The sequence below is a fragment of the Homarus americanus genome, unplaced genomic scaffold (genome assembly GCF_018991925.1).
Source record: "Homarus americanus isolate GMGI-L3 unplaced genomic scaffold, GMGI_Hamer_2.0 scaffold11151, whole genome shotgun sequence".
Lineage (NCBI taxonomy): Eukaryota > Metazoa > Arthropoda > Malacostraca > Decapoda > Nephropidae > Homarus > Homarus americanus.
This window is the reverse complement of record NW_024737446.1, coordinates 218,839-239,735: the sequence shown is the minus strand read 5'-3', so window position 1 is coordinate 239,735 and position 20,897 is coordinate 218,839. Positions and strand designations below refer to the sequence as shown.

General features: G+C 39.8%; 1 protein-coding gene across 1 annotated transcript in view; it reads left to right on the top strand.

Moving 5' to 3' along the window:
• The window catches only part of LOC121873435 (early endosome antigen 1-like), a 68,397-nt gene extending 47,888 nt beyond the window's left edge, over nucleotides 1-20,509 (top strand). The window contains exons 32-43 of the mRNA XM_042377014.1: nucleotides 1,791-1,823; nucleotides 3,781-3,948; nucleotides 4,333-4,476; nucleotides 5,321-5,440; nucleotides 5,741-5,920; nucleotides 7,270-7,348; nucleotides 8,154-8,292; nucleotides 8,700-8,850; nucleotides 9,375-9,481; nucleotides 10,399-10,671; nucleotides 11,770-11,854; nucleotides 18,327-20,509. Of these exons, the coding sequence (XP_042232948.1) occupies nucleotides 1,791-1,823; nucleotides 3,781-3,948; nucleotides 4,333-4,476; nucleotides 5,321-5,440; nucleotides 5,741-5,920; nucleotides 7,270-7,348; nucleotides 8,154-8,292; nucleotides 8,700-8,850; nucleotides 9,375-9,481; nucleotides 10,399-10,671; nucleotides 11,770-11,854; nucleotides 18,327-18,473 (1,626 nt within the window). The 3' untranslated portion in view covers nucleotides 18,474-20,509. The remainder of the gene's footprint in view (nucleotides 1-1,790; nucleotides 1,824-3,780; nucleotides 3,949-4,332; nucleotides 4,477-5,320; nucleotides 5,441-5,740; nucleotides 5,921-7,269; nucleotides 7,349-8,153; nucleotides 8,293-8,699; nucleotides 8,851-9,374; nucleotides 9,482-10,398; nucleotides 10,672-11,769; nucleotides 11,855-18,326) is intronic.
• The last annotated feature ends 388 nt before the right edge of the window (nucleotides 20,510-20,897 follow it).

Here is a 20,897-nt window from a genome sequence, read left to right as displayed (position 1 = left end):
ATATTAATTCACAAACACATATGATACCCAGAGTTATTATTATTATTATTATTATTATTATTATTATTATTATTAATAATATTATTATTATTATTATTATTATTATTATTATTATTACTATTACTATAATAGTTATTATTATTAGTATTATTATTGGTATTAGTATTATTATGGTTATTGCTTAGGAATAGCGATGAGTGATGTGGTTATTCTGGTCACTGTTTTAGGTGATGGTGTTGATGATGGTACAGGTTAGGTTAGGTTATGTACAATGAGTTATAGCGATAGAATATATTACTATTTCATCATAATTTATAAATTATTTTAAATCACAAGGTTAATGATTTAATGGCAGTATGTTTACAGCGTCAACGGTATGTTGGTATGAGTGGTATTGGAAATGGTGGGAAAAATAACAAGACTTCTGTGGTGATATTTTCTTCGCTGTCGTCTGCTCTTGGATAATGGTGATATTTAAGATTATTTACTCGTGTGATTATTTGCAATCTTAATAATGGGAGATTAATTATGTTAATACTTCAGTTGGTAATGTGAGAATTTATAACAAAAAATCTGAAGTATTGAAACAGGTAAAAGAGTTTAATGAGCCGCCATTGTTAATATAGTGATGGCTGTGATGGCTGGTGTCAGGCGGAAAGGTCTTATGGTGTCAGGTAGGAAGGTCTTATGGTGTCAGGCGGGAAGGGCTTATGGTGTCAGGCGGGAAGGTCTTATGGTGTCAGGCGGGAAGGTCTTATGGTGTCAGGCGGGAAGGTCTTATGGTGTCAGGCGGGAAGGTCTTATGGTGTCAGGCGGGAAGGTCTTATGGTGTCAGGCGGGAAGGTCTTAAAGTACCCAACCTAACCTAACCAAACCTAACTCTAGCCTGTCAGACAAAGGGGAATATTTACATTTCAGTACAAAGTCAGTGTTATAGATCTTGATGAATGAGACGTGACCAGAATAACACCAGCTCGGGTAGAGAGCTTCACTGACCTATGTATCACAGTATGTATAAATTAGATCCTTCATATACATAGTGAAGGATTAATGAAGGTAATAGATCTATGTATAACACAGAAAACGGATGTAAATGAACATTCTGAGTAAGTTCCATACACTCAATACAGAGACACGAACTAGGAATTAACATTACAAATAATTGAAGAAATGCTGTAGTTTTTTTCAGTATAAGTGAGAACCAATTCCTTATAGAAGAGAGTTTCATACAGCACAAACATGTACATTGTGTATTATAGACTTATTGTATTAATTTAGCCTATTTGTAATGTTGTGTTTAGGTAAAATAGTTCACCTGTTAAAAGTATGTGCTGTAATAGTGTTATGCTGGGTATATAACTTGATAATGTTATGTGTACCAAGAAGATATAATGTGTCTTAATGTGTAGAAAAATACCATGACTGTTATTCTTCTGTCCTGTGTATGTCCACCGCATCTTATTCTATATCAGTGGTCGTTGTGTATATATTCATTTTGTCTATATTAATGTTGCTGGTTCCCTCCCTCACCTGTAGCTCCTCACTGCGCCTCCTTTACACACCCACCTGTTCCCTCCCCCACCTGTAGCTCCTCACTGCGCCTCCTTTACACACCCACCTGTTACACAGCTCCACACTGTTCCCTCCTCACCACCTGTAGCTCCTCACTGCGCCTCCTTTACACACCCACCTGTTCCCTCCTCACCTGTAGCTCCTCACTGCGCCTCCCACTTGTTCCCACCTGTTGGTCTAGCCAGCACAGGAGTAAGTAACAAACCTTTTACTCATAGATTGCGGCGGTCCAGCGCAAGGCGGGCCTGAAGGTAACTAAGATGATAATAATAACAACTGACGCCAGAGTTAACTCATCACACTGTCTTGCTGCGGTCAGATCCTCCCGTCCCGTCCTGCCTTGGCTCTCTCTCTCTCTCTCTCTCTCTCTCACATTCTCTTTGATACACATGGGCACTACACAGGTCATATCATGGGTAAAGGGTCATATCATGGGCACTTTCTCTCTCTCTTTGATACAGTAAAGGGTCATATCATGGGCACTTTCTCTCTCTCTTTGATACAGTAAAGGGTCATATCATGGGCACTTTCTCTCTTTCTTTGACACAGTAAAGGGTCATATCATGGGCACTTTCTCTCTCTCTTTGACACAGTAAAGGGTCATATCATGGGCACTTTCTCTCTCTCTTTGATACAGTAAAGGGTCATATCATGGGCACTTTCTCTCTCTCTTTGACACAGTAAAGGGTCATATCATGGGCACTTTCTCTCTTTCTTTGATACAGTAAAGGGTCATATCATGGGCACTTTCTCTCTCTCTTTGATACAGTAAAGGGTCATATCATGGGCACTTTCTCTCTTTCTTTGATACAGTAAAGGGTCATATCATGGGCACTTTCTCTCTTTCTTTGATACAGTAAAGGGTCATATCATGGGCACTTTCTCTCTCTCTTTGAAACAGTAAAAGTTCCCGCTATGGATAATACGCCCAGGAAGATGAGTTTTTGCCATTCTTCTGTAATATGTTTCAGAAGGTAAACTTACATCAAGAATACACCTTAAATTGGCTCATTATCTCTGTGGCAAAAAATAGGTTGCAGTTGATTTCCTTTGGGGAGGGGGTGGGGGGTGGGGTGGGGGGGTAGATACAGTTAATTTAATATATAGTAAAATAATGACTTGATTTTATTTGAGATAAACATTAAATAAAAAAATAATAATTCTAAGTTATTTAATGTTTGTCGAAAGAGTTGCTTTATATACACGTAAATGAGCTATAGAGAGCAGGGGGATAAAGACAGGGAGGATCTCTATAATGCCTAACGATGTCGTGTTCTGGTACTTGCTATGCTACGCTACTCTAAAGTATTTTGTTATAGTAAATCATCCTATAAGCTTATTACTCTCAGAGATTGGAGAGACCAGTGTACTCCTCTCCACATCTAACGACAGAAGCAGATTATAGTGATTTTAGCCTCATTGAATATTCCTATTTTTATAACCCATCCAATATGTGTTTCAGCATATTGTGTTTTATTGTAGTAAATTCACACTATTGGTTGTACACACTCGTTAACAAAAGTCCTGTCGCCTCACCTGCCTCTTCGTGAAGCTAGAGATTCACATGACGAGGCAAGTGAAGCAACGGGACTTTTATTAGCGAGTGTACTTGAAGATTTTGTCGACCGAATTAGTCTGCTTCGTCAGTCTTGATTCGCCTCCTGTGTGAAGCTTTTTGTACTTGAGTTCTGTGGCGTGTTCTCTTATGTGTCTAGAGTTTAGCTTCTTTGACTAGACTTACCTGATACACACAATAGAAGCTGAATAATGATCGTGACCTGCACAGTGCGTAGTGACTATACTGTACGTAGAGTTAGCTAGACTGTCCAACCAATAACATCTTGACCATATGTGACACTTCAACCCCCTGTTCAAGTTTAATGAAGGAAATAGATACGACAGTTCATGATTTGTTTCAATGAATTCAACTACAGTGAAACCTCTATTTAACGAACTACATGGAGAGGAAAATCCATTATATCGAGGGTCCGTTAAATGAGAACCTTCCCCATCTAACGGATAATAATAAATAGAAAGAAGTCCGTTAGAAGGAGATCTCACTGTATAGAACATATCCAAGATGTCTTCCCCTTAACATCGCTGATAAGACTACATGATTTATATTTCTCTCGTCCAAATTTCTGAGTTGGTAAACAAACAAGATACTTTACTAACCTGAGGTGTGTGGGTACGGTTGTGTTCTTACAGGCTCAACAGCACCTCCTGGAGACACAAGAACTCAACGCCCAGATCACAGAGTTTGAGGATAAGTTGGCTGATGCACGTCTGGAGAACACCAAACTCAGGAACGGAGCTATTGACCAAAAAACCAACTTCGAGATCCAACTATGTGACTTACAAACTAAACTTAACGAGGTGAGATGACTGTTTCTTACATTACCGGTATATTAATTACTCCTTATAACTGAGCTCTTACACTATATAACTTACTCCTTATAACTGAGCTCTTACATTATATAGCTTACTCCTTATAACTGAGCTCTTACATTATATAACTTACTCCTTATAACTGAGCTCTTACATTATATAACTTACTCCTTATAACTGAGCTCTTACATTATATAGCTTACTCCTTATAACTGAGCTCTTACATTATATAACTTACTCCTAATAACTGAGCTCTTACACTATATAGCTTACTCCTTATATTATCGTTGGAGTAGCAGTGTTATTTCGTTATATAATTCATGGGAGTTTCTTGGGCATAAAGAAACATTCTCAACACTTTTATCTCGTCAGTATGAAGAGGACCGACTACTGGTTGGTGGTAGTCGGCGAGTACCTGGCCTCAGAACCCGTCTCGAGCTGAACTGGCAGAAGGAGCGAGAGGAGCAGCAGCGACTCATTCAGGAGACTGCCACGCTCGCTAAGGATCTCCGGCAGGTAAGGTTTAAACTCCTAACCTAACCTAACCTGCCACGCTCGCTAAGGACCTCCGGCAGGTAAGGTTCAAACTCCTAACCTAACCTAACCTGCCACGCTCGGCAAGGATAAACTCCAGTCAATCTCTTTGAGCCATTGAAGCGATGAAAGGCAATCTTACGTGATATTACTCTGACATTTACCTCGGTATTCTGAATGCCAGGTTAAGAACACCTTTAGGCCGCGGTATATGGAGGTGAAGTGTTTATAACATACAATAGTCACTTCATTGTCATCAATAATAGTTAAACTGTTTTCTCCACTCTTAATCCTCTATTTATATGTGTTAATTATTTTCACCTTTTAAAACCTAATTACCTTCACTATTAAAGTAACATTATTATTATTACGTGAGAGAGAGACTAACTCAATGTAAATGTTTGAAAAAGTTATAAATACAGATGATAAATTACTTGTCCAGTCAATCAACAAACTATCTGTACTTGGGGTGACGATGAATTTCAGAATGAACAATACGACTTCTGTTGTCTCGGTAGGGTTGTCAAAATCCTTCGCTGGTTGTGTCAAATTTTTTTCAACACAATTTTGTTTGAGTGATTGTACATATACGATTCCCGACGACTAACTCTACCAATTGTTGTCTAATTTACTGTGAATTATGATATCGTACTCAAGAGATTAAGATATCAAGGGGTTAAGATAGACTCAAGGGGTTAAGATATCATACTCAAGAGATTAAGATATCATCAAGGGGATAAGATAGACTCAAGGGGTTATGATATCACACTCAAGGGGTTAAATAAGGCTGGAAGCGTGCGTTACCAGAGTTACTATGTACCGCCAGACATTGTACGAGGTGGAGCGAGAGCGGGACTTGGAGAGGTTGGAGGCGAAGAGGAAGATAGACCAACTGAAGATGACGGTGGGTCAGGAGACGACAGACACCAAGACCAAGGTTCAGGAGGTAAGGCGGGAAGGTGTAGTACAGTAATGTTTCTTAATGAAAGGTTCCTCTCAGGTACCACAACCTTGTTTAGAATTTTCAACTCTATGGGACTAGAAATTGAGAGTGGGTCCCATAGTCCTGATGTACCACACGTTACACGCTATTATATTCTCCCCAAAACACCTTCGTATTCTCCCCAACACACCATCGTATTCTCCCCAACACCATCATATTCTCCCCAACACACCATATTCTCCCCAACACACCATCATAATCTCCCCCACAATGACAGACATAATCTCTGGTTCATCATCACAGCTGCAGCGAGACTTACTGGAGCTGCGGGAAGCACACGCCAAGCTGCGGCAGATCAACGAGAAACTGCGGCGGGAGAAGGACCGAACTGAGGTGGAGCGGGAGGCTATGAGAGATAAGTTCTTGGGCACGTCCAGGGAACACCTCAACCAGCAGGCCAAGATGGAGCGGCTAACAGACGAGGTAAGGTCACACGGGGCACGGCTAGGGTAAGGGCGAGGTCAGGGTAGGAGGTGTGGGTAGGGGCGAGGTCAGGGTAGGAGGTGTGGGTAGGGGCAAGGTCAGGATGGGAGGTGTGGGTAGGGGCAAGGTCAGGGTAGGAGGTGTGGGTAGGGGCAAGGTCAGGATGGGAGGTGTGGGTAGGGGCAAGGTCAGGATGGGGAGTGTGGGTGGGGGCAGGTCAGGGTAGGAGGTGTGGGTAGGGGCAAGGTCAGGATGGGAGGTGTGGGTAGGGGCAAGGTCAGGGTAGGAGGTGTGGGTAGGGGCAAGGTCAGTGTAGGAGGTGTGGGTAGGGGCAAGGTCACGGTAGGGGAGAGGTGAGGAGGTATAGGTTGGGGTAAGGTGAGGGTAGGAGGAAGGTGAGGGTAGGAGGAAGGTGAGGGTAGGAAGGAGAGACGCCTATTGACTACCAACCCATAATACGTTTGATATTTTGAACATAATTATTTATATCCCAAATTTCCAAGTTTTATCTCACACTACATCACAAAACACCATCTCTATCCATAACCCAGTTTGTATTTAATTTGTTTCATACCTAATGTGAGTTTTTTTTATTAAATTTCCTCCCCCAAAAAAAAAAGTTTCCCCCGAGTAATGGGCGTAGTTAATCTACCCTACGTCCACTGTAATTTCCCAGCCATTACTCCCACTGGCTCTAGAAAATTACATGTTTCCATCAGCCTTTGAGAGTTCAGTGACTCTTGCAGGTTCGGTCGCTACCCTCCCCGAGATCCTGGCCAATATTTCTGACAAATGTTTGAACAAAAAGTGAAGGCAATTTTCTCACCAATTAACTATAACCATGTATGGAAAATTTAATATTATTATATAAAATACTAAATACTTTTTTAATTGTTAAGTGTTTGATCATTAAGTTATATAAAAGTGTATGTTTGTTTGTTTCATATAAATACAGTATCTTTGTGTGAGTGTGTCGTTATGTTAACTGTTTAGGTATTATATGAATGTATCTCTGTTGTTTGTGCTCCTTATTCCTGGATGCCTTGTGTGTGTGTGTTGTGATGTGGGACTTCTATATTTTCATTTCTTATTTGGTGGTGTCAGTGTTGTGGTTGAAGCTGATGTACGCACATGAATGCCAGGCAGATATTCTCTTCCCTTTGTCTCTCACTCTCTCTCTCTTTCGTTCTCTCTATCTGCGCTTATTCCTCTGTTCATCTTTCTCTTTTCATATATTCATTCCCTACACATTTATTCCATCGTATTTATTTAGAGAAAATGAGGATTATTTACACTTTTAACCTGAGAAACAAAAAAATCCGTCCTTAATCAAAATATTCTACCGACAGATGAGGAAGGTGAAGGATCTGGCTCCACTAGTGCTGGGTGAAGCTATTGACGGGCGTGACGGCTCCCTCACCAAACTGCGTAAGTAAACACACTTCTGGTACCTTAACTTGTCTCTCTTACGGGTTTATCTATTGTTGTGATGACTTTTCTTTGGGTTTTATCTGTTGTGATGACTTCTTAAGGGTTTATCTGTTATTGTGATGACTTCTTAAGGGTTTATCTGTTGTTGTGATGACTTCTTAAGGGTTTATCTGTTGTTGTGATGACTTCTTAAGGGTTTATCTGTTGTTGTGATGACTTCTTAAGGGTTTATCTGTTGTGATGACTTTTTAAGGGTTTATCTGTTGTTGTGATGACTTCTTAAGGGTTTATCTGTTGTGATGACTTCTTAAGGGTTTATCTGTTATTGTGATGACTTCTTAAGGGTTTATCTGTTGTTGTGATGACTTCTTAAGGGTTTATCTGTTGTTGTGATGACTTCTTAAGGGTTTATCTGTTGTTGTGATGACTTCTTAAGGGTTTATCTGTTGTTGTGATGACTTCTTAAGGGTTTATCTGTTGTTGTGATGACTTTACCTCCCCACAGACATATGTTGTCTCAGCACCGCTCAGATAACGCTTTAACCTTAATATATTTCAATAACCTTCAGATCCAATGAATTTATAAGTTCTTTATATAAATATTTTAGAAACAATAAAACTGTTTTTTTTATATTAATGATCTACTTTTATTTATACAATGTTAATACTGTATAGCCCTTAATGATTTATATATAAATAGTTAATATTGATCCAGGAATACATTTTATATTACTGTTACATGGCTTATAGTACCACCATTAAGGATATTATGTAACATAGCTTATATCCATATATTATACAGCGGGAGACGCCAAGCCTAAGACGAAGGAGGAGTTCACGGAGTCGCTAAAGAAGGCGTGTAGGAACATGGAGGAGCTGAAGAGAATGATGAACCTCTCAGACGATAAAGACAGACTTAGAAGAGCTCCCTCCTTCAGAAGGTCAGAGATAGGTTAGGTTAGGTTATTATTATGACGTCAGGAGGTAAATTATTTGTAATCAGATTTCCTTAACGGAAGTTTTTCGCTCTGTTTCATTGAAGACATCGTTTACCATCATAACCAAACTATACCGAGATAAAATTTCTTAGGATTAGGTTAGGTTAGGTTAGGTTTGTAAATACGTTGTTCATACACATCTGTACCAGATCTATGATGCTGTACATACAAATTATTGCTCTGTAACTATCAACTATGTATATTCAATGCACTTTCACCATTATTTATCTATATATACCGCAATACGCACCAGTGTACAGAATATCATTATTATGTGAAAGACTAAATGAATAACTTTGTAGTACAAGTATTTGGAACAAACTGTAGCCGTTACTGTTGTTTGGTTTCAGAGCGTTGTCAGACTTGGATAGTGAGGACGAAGGCTTACCACTACGGCCCCGGAGCCAACAGCGAGGTACTCTACACAAACCTGGAGCCAAGGGTCAGAGAGCGTTATACCGTAAAGCTCAATCCTTGGATCACCAGATGGCTGAGGATAGGGTAAGTGACCTAACCTAACCTTTCATCATTGTCTCCTCATAACCTAACCAAACCTAACCTAACCTTTCATCATTGTCTCCTCATAACCTAACCTAACCTAACCTAACCTTTCATTATTATCTCCTCATAACCTAACCTAACCTAATCTAAATATTCCTATAAGGTCAAATTAATAACAGAAGAAAAATTAAGACTCATTTTCTAAGTTATTTCAACCTGTTGGGTTTTCCATAACGAGAAATCCTTAAATAGTTGTTGTTAAGTACAGTTGTGGTTGTTGTCTTAGCTTCAAGATGTTATGTGTTGTGACTTAGTAAGATTTTCCTTTTTAGAGTACATGAGTTATTGATATATTATTGTAATATAAAACATGTGAATTAGTTATGTTTTCTTTGTAATGTTGAACTTGACTTATAATATTGTTAATAAATGAAGATATAATGATAAGTGAAGGTATAATAATAAACTTGACTTACAATATCGTTAATAAGTAAAGGTATGATAAGTGAAGGTATTATTAACAGAACAAGATCTGGGTGTCGACGGACGCTGGCAGCACTACTAGTATAGACTCGACCATGACCGACGACATGCGGAGAGCCAAGTATGACAGAGACATCTCCCTCGACAGGTGAGCCACCACTGACCCTCTCAATAACGGACTTCTCAATAACATAGTGGATACAGTAAACCCTCTCAATAACGGACTTCTCAATAACATAGTGGATACAGTAAACCCTCTCAATAACGGACTTCTCAATATAATAATGAATACAGTAAACCCTCTCAATAACGGATTTCTCAATATAATAATGGATACAGTAAACCCTCTCAATAACGGACTTCTCAATATAATAATGGATCCAGTAAACCCTCTTAGTAACGGACTTCTCAATATAATAATGGATACAGTAAACCCTCTCAATAAAGGACTTCTCAATATAATAATGGATACGGTAAACCCTCTCAATAACGGACTTCTCAATATAATAATGGATACGGTAAACCCTCTCAATAACGGATTTCTCAATATAATAATGGATACGGTAAACCCTCTCAATAACGGACTTCTCAATATAATAATGGATCCAGTAAACCCTCTTAGTAACGGACTTCTCAATATAATAATGGATACAGTAAACCCTCTCAATAACGGACTTCTCAATATAATAATGGATACGGTAAACCCTCTCAATAACGGACTTCTCAATATAATAATGGATACGGTAAACCCTCTCAATAACGGATTTCTCAATATAATAATGGATACAGTAAACCCTCTTAGCAACGGACTTCTCAAGAACATGATGGATACAGTAAACCCTCTCAATAACGGACTTATCAATATAATAATGGATACAGTAAACCCTCTCAGTAACGGACTTATTAATAAAGTAATAGTGGAGTAAAAACAAAACCTGAATACATATTGACTCAAGGTCAGAATTAATGAACCACAAAACTTTTACCAGAAATATTTTTTTGGGTCGAGTTATCTCATTAAGTCTTTATAAACAGCTGTGAATAGTTCCTCCTTCTCTCTTTCAGGATCTCAACGGGGTCTCAGACGAGCGACCTCGACGTCTTGGGTGAAAAGAAGAAAAAGAAGGGCGTTAAGGGCATGTTATCCAAGCTGACGAAATCTCGCTCCATCGAGGAATCCTCTACGGGCGGCTCCATTGTGGGGGCAGGTGTTAAGGCGATGGGCGTGGGTGTTGGCGGCTCGGGCAATGATATCCCTGATGAGGTAGAGAAAGAAAGTAAAGTGAAAGGCAAGATAAAGGGACTCTTCAAGTTGGGGCCGCCCTCCAGGTCTCAGAGGTGAGCGGCTATTGTTTTTTATGTAAACATTTCCCTGTACGAATTCTCACATTTATACACTTTATTAACATTTAACTTTCCTTTGTTTTTAGGATTTTCTTCCTTTCTCTTTCGTCTTCCTTTCTCTGCTCACGCCTGGCAGGAAACACAGCCTGGGGATCCGTCTCGCCCTCACCACCCGTTGCTGTGTCCTCTCACTAACCACAGTTCTTGGATCCTGAATATATATATATATATATATATATATATATATATATATATATATATATATATATATATATATATATATATATATATATATATATATATTAGCCCAATAAAGCACGCGGACTTCTACATATAATCAACACCTCAACCCGCCAGGATTCGAACCCGCGTGCTTTATTGGGCTAATGAAATATATATGGATCCTCGTGTTTCGAAGCCGGATTTGGTAAAACGTTACTCTGACCACCTACGTGATACGGGTAGTCCCCATTAGAGGTTCACGGCGCCATAAGCTCGTTGAACAGGCTTTGAGTGAAATATAACAGAGTCTAGGACTGCTTTTAGTATCCTGGTGGTCCAGAGGTAGCGTTCCCCTGTCACAGTCATGGGCTTGTGGGCCGTGGGTTCGAATCCTGGCGGGTTGAGGTGTTGATTGTGTATATATATATATATATATATATATATATTACTTTTTACGGGGAACAGCCCGCCCGGTCATAGGTCGTTGACCCACAACGGGGCTCACACTGGCTCACACTGTCCCCTGTGTCTCAGTCATTGTTGTTCTCTGTCACCGTTTCTCTCAGATAATACCTCTCTTTGTTCCCGTTCTCTTTCTCTTTCTAACTTGATTCGTTGTTCAGATTATTTTACCCTAAATTTCCCGTGTTGCTCATCAGTCTGTCATCTTAGTTAGAAGAGTCTTCCCTTTTTTCCCTTTCTGGTCCACCTCATAATAGTTTATTACCTACTCTCTCTCTCTCTCTCTCTCTCTCTCTCTCTCTCTCTCTCTCTCTCTCAGTCTCCCTCTGCATTATACAATATTTCCTCTCCCTTTTTACTCACCTTCACGTTTTCCTTCTCTCTTACTGGTGTGTGTGTGTGTTTCAGCGTGGACCGAGGTACAAGCCGAGACGGACCCAATGTCAAAGCGGTTGCCAGCAGCTTCGACGGTGACACAGCCTCCATGGCATCGGTGAGTTGGCATGCAAGGAATCTTTTAACTCATATTCCTGAGGTTAGGTTAGGTTAGGTTAGGTTAGGGTTGGGTAGAGGAAGAAATGAGAAATGAGGTGTGTGTGTGTGTGTGTGTGTGTGTGTGTGTGTGTTTCGGAGAAGGTATTCAACTATAAACTATAATAATAATGTTAGAGTCAGTATTACATTCAGGATATGTATGAGTACACGTGCATATGTAGTACTTGTTGTTGTGTACAGTACAGTATATCCTTGTGTACAGTACAGTATGTCCTTGTGTACAGTACAGTATATCCTTGTGTACAGTACAGTATATCCTTGTGTACAGTACAGTATATCCTTGTGTACAGTACAGTATATCCTTGTGTACAGTAAAGTATATCCTTGTGTACAGTACAGTATATCCTTATGTACAGTACAGTACAGTATATCCTTGTTGTGTACAGTACAGTATATCCTTGTTGTGTACAGTACAGTATATCCTTGTTGTGTACAGTACAGTATATCCTTGTTGTATACAGTACAGTATATCCTTGTTGTGTACAGTACAGTATATCCTTGTTGTGTACAGTACAGTATATCCTTGTTGTGTACAGTACAGTATATCCTTGTTGTGTACAGTACAGTATATCCTTGTTGTGTACAGTACAGTATATCCTTGTTGTGTACAGTACAGTATATCCTTGTTGTGTACAGTACAGTATATCCTTGTTGTGTACAGTACAGTATATCCTTGTTGTGTACAGTACAGTATATCCTTGTTGTGTACAGTACAGTATATCCTTGTTGTGTACAGTACAGTATATCCTTGTTGTGTACAGTACAGTATATCCTTGTTGTGTACAGTACAGTATATCCTTGTGTACAGTACAGTATATCCTTGTTGTGTACAGTACAGTATATCCTTGTTGTGTACAGTACAGTATATCCTTGTTGTGTACAGTACAGTATATCCCTCAATAACACTGAACTAGAGGTCAGTACACAACAGCTGCCTCGCGTGTACTGGTCAGGATAATATTACAGACGTTTGTGTGTAAAATCTTTCCCCCAAAGGTGAGTTAAACTTTATAATTTAACAAGTTAGTCGCGTCCTGCCCTTTGTTTTGAATCCTATATATACATTTCTCCCTAGAAGAGGAACCGATTTACATTTTCTCCCTAGAAGTGTTGTCAATACACATTTTTCCTAGAAGTGTTGCCAATACACATTTTTCCGTAGAAGTGTATTACCTTATGAAGTAAAGCAACAAATATGCCTATACAACATGACCCTTGTTCATGGTTACTGTAATTTATTTTTTACGTGAAAGTTACACCATTATAGTTTACAAATTATGTTTCCACGCATGATGAAAAGCTTACCAAATAGAGCACGCGCGGGACAACAATTACACACGCAATCAAACGCTATACTGTATGGTGGTAAAAACGTGTGTTTAGCAATATTAATGACAAAATCTGATTGCTTATTACAAAATGCACACGGTAACTTATAAAACATTTCAACACGTGTATCTTAACACGACACTGTTACACACACACACACACACACACACACTAACAACCTTCCTCAACAGTCACCACAATAAACACATTAAAGTTCCTCCCATTCAAGACACTTCTATTTCAAGGTCTTCACACCAGTCATTGTATCCTCCTACAGAAGGCCTCTGAAGCCTCCTTGGAGAAGCCCTAGCACTGGAGAGCCTCTAAGTGTGAGCCTTCTACTGCCTTCAGACCATTTCTTGTTATCGTTAAAGGACAACTCCAGAGGGGAAGTCTTATAATCTGGTATTAATGACAGAGTTTCACCACACAGACAGAAGACGCTGAGGTCCACAAACACTTTATTCTGTCTTTAGTTGAAGAATTAAAGCTCTGTCAGAATTATTTTGTCATATCCGGATGCCCAGTGATGGAGTTCAGTCACGGTAAAAAATCCTGTCAGTAGTTCATCTCTTCCATGAACCCTGACTCGTGAAACTGTGAATCCGAGACATGACACAGTGTTGGGACCATAGATGATGCATTGTGTGATGTTTCGGGTTCACAGGTTCATGAGTTTCAGGGTTCATGGGTGGGAGAGAGTGACTGCAGGACCTTTTCCCTCGACTGTACTGTACACTGTCGTTAAAGATAACAACCTTGAGATAAAAGGAGTAAAATGCTATCCTAAGATATTCAATTTTGGTTTGGTAATTCTTAGTCACTACAACCAATTTTTGAGCCGATCTGTGCAATACTCTCTGTCTCTCTCTCTCTCTCTCTCTCTCTTCATCGGCTGCACTAATCCGTGATACTTAGAGACAAAATATTTGTCTTTCTGGCAATGAATGACATAAAGCGCCTTGTCTTACTTACTCTTACGTTTTTTCATTGTGCAGCGTTGAGAATTGTTGATGATAATTGATAATTTGTTGAATAATTTATATAAAAGTAAGAAATATATCAACTTTAAGATTTTGCTTTCAAATTAGGAAATATAGTGGCAAGTTGTACAGTGTAAGTATTTTGACCAAGGACGAGCATTGTGGTTACTTATATTTATATAATGGGAAAAATATTACGAAAAACAAAATTATCCTGGAGTTGACCTTACAGTACCGTTGTTGTCAGTGTGGGCTTATTAGTAGCAATATGAACTAAGGGTTTTAACGGTATAAACTAATATGATTTAAACATTTTGACAATTGCATGATCAACCGCTCGTTTACTGTACAGACTGTTCACAGTGTTCAATGTTTATAATGATGGACGATGTTTAATCAGTGTTTATAATGCTGGGAGATGTTTATATAGTGTGTATAATGCTGGGAGATGTTTATATTTTTAGTATGTGTTGTGTTGTGGCGAATTGCTCAGGCATATTTCATTATGTCAAGTGCCGCTGCAGCTTCTCCTAAACCAAGTCGCTAACTGTGAGCTTGTGTGAGTTCTCTGAGCGCTAGTACTGTTGCTTAGGTTATTGTCTTAGTATCCGGGAGACATAAGGTACAGTATATTTATGTATAGATAATAATACTGAAGCGAATTGATATACGAATCTAAGATAAACACATTCCTAACCAAACCTAACTTAACCTAACTTAACCTAACCTAACGTAACCTCTCCCCTAAACAATAATTCTCCCTTTACCTAAACAAAGCCTACCATCTCCCCAAGCAGTGTTGTCATCTCTTCAGACACTAAATCTGTTCAACCTTCGTCAGTATAAAGTATTGAATAATTCTTCTTTTTGTTCTCACAGACTAACACTTGCTCACACATCTGGTAGCAGCGCCCCGTCTAATACCCTTCTCATGACGCACTCTCCCAAAATAACACACTCTCGATAATTTGCCGACTCTTGGAGGGCACACCCGACCCCCTGGCAGGAGACCCCCGTGCAGGGACCAGGGGAGAGAGGAGCTACTCAATAACTTGCCTGTATGGCCTTGACGACAGCTGCTGCCTGGCACTCACTCAATATGTGACGACTTACACACCTCGCCCCTCACTCCCTCTCCTCCTCCTCTGCCTTGTGCATTATCCCCACACTTACTTTTCTTGGTTATTCCTTCCATTTACTGTATTTTGATCGTCCTTCACAACACTCTGTCTCTCTCTATCTGCCACCGTCTCTCTCACTGAATCTGCTAATTTTACCTCCCTCATTAGCTTTCACTCCTTCCTGTCTTCCTTCCTCTAGTCATTCATGCCTCCACCCACCCCCCCTCTCACCGCCACACTCCCTCCCTCCCTCGTGGCCTCGCCAGCCGCTCTCATCTATATTGTATCTGTCGTCTTGGGTAAAACAACAAAACAGGTTCTCTTATTAAAATACCTTCGTGGTGTTTGTCACAGAGGCTCTAGTTAGTATATTTTACTTCCAGAATGTTTTAAAATATTAATGTAATGACTCTAAACCTAACCTAACCTAACCTGTAAAACAAGTAGCTGTGATCACTATAGTTCGGATTTTAGTCTTTTTTACTTCTTCCTTGCGAGGTTAGGTTAGGTTACATTAGGTTCCCGACAGCTAATATACAGTACTTCTCGAGAACGAATCTTGAGTGTTGCCGACCTGTTCCTCGTCTGAATATATACTACAGCCATTCGTGAACAGTGTACAGTGCTCTTGGTTCGCTCTCCTCTCCTCTCTCCTCTTCTCTCTCCTCTTCTCTCTCCTCTTCTCTCTCCTCTTCTCTCTGTTTAATAGTCTGTTGATGATGTGTTTAATAGTCTGTTGATGATGTGTTTAATAGTCTGTTGATGATGTGTTCAATAGTCTGTAGTAATAACGTCTTCCTGGCTAATGAGGGAGTGAGGGTAGGGAAGGAGGGTGGAGGTAGGGCAGGAGGAGGGTGGAGGGAGGGCAGGAGGAGGGTGGAGGTAGGGAAGGAGGAGGGTGGAGGTAGGGAAGGAGGAGGGTGGAGGTAGGAAGGAGGAGGTGGAGGTAGGGAAGGAGGAGGGTGGAGGTAGGGAAGGAGGAGGGTGGAGGTAGGGCAGGAGGAGGGTGGAGGTAGGGAAGGAGGAGGGTGGAGGTAGGGAAGGGGAGGGTGGAGGTAGGGCAGGAGGAGGGTGGAGGTAGGGAAGGAGGAGGGTGGGAGCATATTTCAATAAGTCATGTAAAGTATTGGTGGAGCTCATGATACACCCCATTATTACAGCTCCGTTGATGTACAGTACAGTACAGTACAGTACAGTACAGTACTGTATAACAGCTGTAACCATTTATAGCCTAGAAAAAATTATGCAACGACATTCATTGGAAAAACTGGATCTCTCGCCCTGGGCTCACCTCTCCTGTAAAACATTAGGTCAGCTGCCCGGTCCTGAACATTAAGTTGTCCCTGTGTTCATTTTATTGCTCTCTGTTAATTTAATGATCTTCGTTTCAGAGAACGTTAGACAGACCTGCTCGTTTACAGCGGCGGTGATGCGGGCAGCCGCTAAGGTATCATGTAGCTTGTAGCTCTTCGTGCCTACAAAGTTACTTAGATAATATTGGTAGTTATAAACATGAGACTAAAACGTATGTAGATATAGTCGTAATATATTGTGTTTATCTTATAGTTATATAGAAGGTAGTTTTATAAAGTTGTCTGCAAGATATAACGCTGCTATATTAGAATAGACTGACATGTGCTTCCAGTATATGAGAACAAATAAATGCATGTTGTTGTGACTCACCTGGCGTTAACGAGACGCAACACGCCAGGTGACGCCACCAACCAGCATGGAAGACCGGAAACAAAAATTACAACATTTTATGCTCTCTTTGGGTGACTGTCGACGTCAACAGACAACACAGGTATTAAGATACAGGTACAAAGATCTCATAGAGTCCGTCCTAGCTTGAAGGTCGGCCCGCTGTCTGTCCTACTGCATGTCCATACTGTTGTTGACATCATGACTCAGGACGCAGGTGTCTCCTTGTACTGTATAGATCCACCTGTCACCTCATTAGTATGTTTACCTCGACCTTCCATCAGGCTCTTTCCTCCATCTGTTGTCTCCTAAGTCCACCAGTTAGGACACACACACACACACACACACACACACGGTCCATTGTAACACAGCACGCCCGTCCGTCCGCCCGTATACACACCCACTGTAAACATCACAATTCACGTATTTTTTTCGCATGTTCCTCATTCGTAATATTAACTTAAAAAAAATAATAATAATGACGACAATATTGTTTTTTTTTTCCTCGAGTAGATGATTTTTTCACCAGTGAGAACTTGAGAGATTTTTCCTGTTTTTCGAGCAATTGTGTTTGTTATCATTAACGTAAGATTTCTGGTGTATGACTGTCAGTATGTATAACACGTATGACTATCTGTATGCATAACATGTATATCATGCCAGACAAACACAAAGTAGACATAATCAGTCTTAATGTGAAGTAGGTTTTACGATTATTGTTAAAGCATATTATATTGTATACATGTCATATCATCTAACATAACATAACATTACATAACATTACATAACATAACCATTATCCTTTTATGTTTCACTATTCTGTCTCCTCATTCTGCTATTTATCACTTACATGTTGTGGCTTATCATCACTACTATTCACCATCATTTTATATCCACATGTTTAGTTCTTCATTATCAATTAGTGTGTTTTAATTTGTTGTTGTCTCTCAGTGTAATATTTATTGTCACACACCTTACCTCTTCTCTGTCATTGGTAACTTATTCTCTCTTATAACTTTCACTTCTTCCCTCGTTCATATCCATACTCATTTAAATGGTTCATTAGATACAGTCGTTAATAAGCACCGACCTTTGCGATATCTCAAGAACTGATAAAGAAATAAGTTATAGTTTGTGTAATATAATAGATTGGTTTGGGATTCAGTTCAAAACGACATTGAAAACGTAATTCTTATAGCCTCTGAGATCCCCATGAGAATGTGTGTGTGTGTGTGTTGCTCCTTAGATCACTAATAGTTCGCCTTCTTCCCGCCAGATCACCTCCCTGGAGAGTAACGCCAGCGCCAACGTACCACCGGTGCTTCGTAGGTACAAAGGACGCGTCCAACCTAGCGGCGCTATGACTAAAGCTCAGTCATTCTCCGCCATCGGTCGCCAGAGTTCGTTGGAGACTGACGTGTGAAGGAGGTGACCGAGGACTGGCGAAAACTTAAACATTAAAGAAGAGTGCCGGAGAATGGGAGCAGCAGTGTGAGAGCCCACCGCTCTTGTATACAGTACACAATCACCAGCAGCAGCAGTGGATGAAACAGACAACAGTTGTTTACTCTCCTCGTGCAGACTACAGTGTAATGATGGAGTGTCATCTTTGGATATTTTGTGGTTTAAAGTATACCTCATATCTTCAGTTATGAGTGAAGATCAACAAGGTATATATATTTATTGTTCGTAAGATATTGTTGACGTCATAGTTAAACTCCATCATGTTCCGCTCTGCTTGTCTGTGTGTGAGTCATTCTACTGAGGACCCCAAATATCCGTGTGGCTGCCATGATGTACTGCACCTCCAGGAGTCTTGATGTAAAGAATCCTTCCTATATGTGTCTTCTTTTAGCACTCCACAGCCAGGGGTCTGTATTAGCTTCCATATACAGTAGTAGTTGTAATGACAGCTCCCTGGGCTCTTGGGGGCTCTGAAACCTGTATATTAGCAAAGCCTTGGAAGATAAGCGCCTCAGTCGGGGTATTGGTGATATATCTCGCTGATTGGTGCACCAGAGGAAATATATCGACGACAACAAGTGACATTCTTCATTGGTGAATGTTTGGATGTTTTCCCTCATACTGTACCACAGTAGATGTTTATATAGCCAGGGAATTTGAACCATTGGAAGACAGTTTCGAACAAAAACTCTGTGGTAGAAATTGGTTATAGTTTTCAATGGTCAAGTGTACATGATAATGGCCTCTTTCTACACTCCCATAACACATGTTACCGTGGCGTTTATCTGTGTATAATGAATGTGTATTTTTGCCCTTTCATTGTCGGTTTTACATATCACGTCGATGTCTCCATGTTTGTAAACAATGCTGAGAGAAGGAGAGGTGAAGTATTGTCCCAGAGTCACGCACGTTACGCCTCAACACTTGTTTTCATTCTTCTTCATCAGCCGTGACGATAGAAGGTATTGTTAGTGCCTATAATAATGATTTACGTATCTACAAATTAATACATTTAACGGATTGAAAAGAACGTTATATACTGAAAGAACGTTGTAATGTAAACAGGAAGAACGCTATTTATAAAACCCCCGCTATACTATATATAAAACGCTGTAATTTATACAGGTATACGAAATATCAGAATGACGAACAATTATTTATCAGTAAGTAATATCGTCACTTTCAATAGAATAGTTTTGTTAATCAATATTTCCAGGTGAAGAGGAAAGTGTACTGTACAGGTAGACTAAACACACCTATATGTCTCATTATTAGTTCTTCTTGAGCCATTACTTCAGGTGTTGGTGAAGTGATATTACAAAAACATCAAAACAGTTATGAATACTAGTTATTGTCTAGTCAATAGTCAACTACCATAGTCCTGTCGCCTCTCCTCCTGAACCACGAACCCAGAGATTCAGACTCGTGAACCCGAAGCATTTATGGACACAGTAATGTATCAATCTCCTGCTTCGGGTTCACGAGTCTGAATCTCGGGGTTCGTGATTCAGGAGGAGAGGTGAATTGACTTTAGTACTTAATTGACTGTACAACAAGATCTGAGAGTTAATTGATCTTTCTTCAGTCTTTCCAGTACAGTATCTGAGGACTGAATTTAGTCTTTTACTTGACACATTTTTTCCTCAATGTCTCGTCAGTGCCTCAGTGCCCCGGGCGGTGAAGAAATTATTCTTAGTCATCATTATGTTGATGACAAGAAATAATTGTTTTTTCCTCATAAAGTATCAACAGCTACAGCACTTAACAGCGAACTGAAGTTGTATACTAACTGTTTTATTTGTTAGAATGTTGACAAGGCGACACCACAGTACTTGTCTCGCTTACTGGTGAAGAGATCAAAGCTCTTGGTCACTCTACCTTTACTCATCTCAGCGTGTATATATTGTAAACAAAGTTCTCTCTTACCTTCATGAATATGTTGCATGGATATATTAAATTACAGGGCTTTTCCAACCAATTAAATGTTTTATTTACTTTCCGTGTTTTATTCCTTCCTATAGAAATAAATTGATTGAAACTTTACGAACAGTTCAATAAATTCACGAAACTTTCCGAACAGTTCAAGAATTCGCTGAAACTTTACGAATAGTTCAATAAATTCACTAAAACTTTACGAACAATTCAATAAATTCACTGAAACTTTCGAGCAGTTCAATAAATTCACTGAAACTTTACGTTTAGTTCAATAAAGTCACTCAAAGTTTGCCAACAGTTCAATGAATATTTTTAGAACCTGTTAAGAATGTGAGTTATCGTTCTCTTTCTAAATGAAGACGATCCTTGTCCAACTTACTAACCAGACCAGACCAGACTGATGCGGACTCCAACACCCTACAGAAGGACGACAGTACAGTGTGTTGGT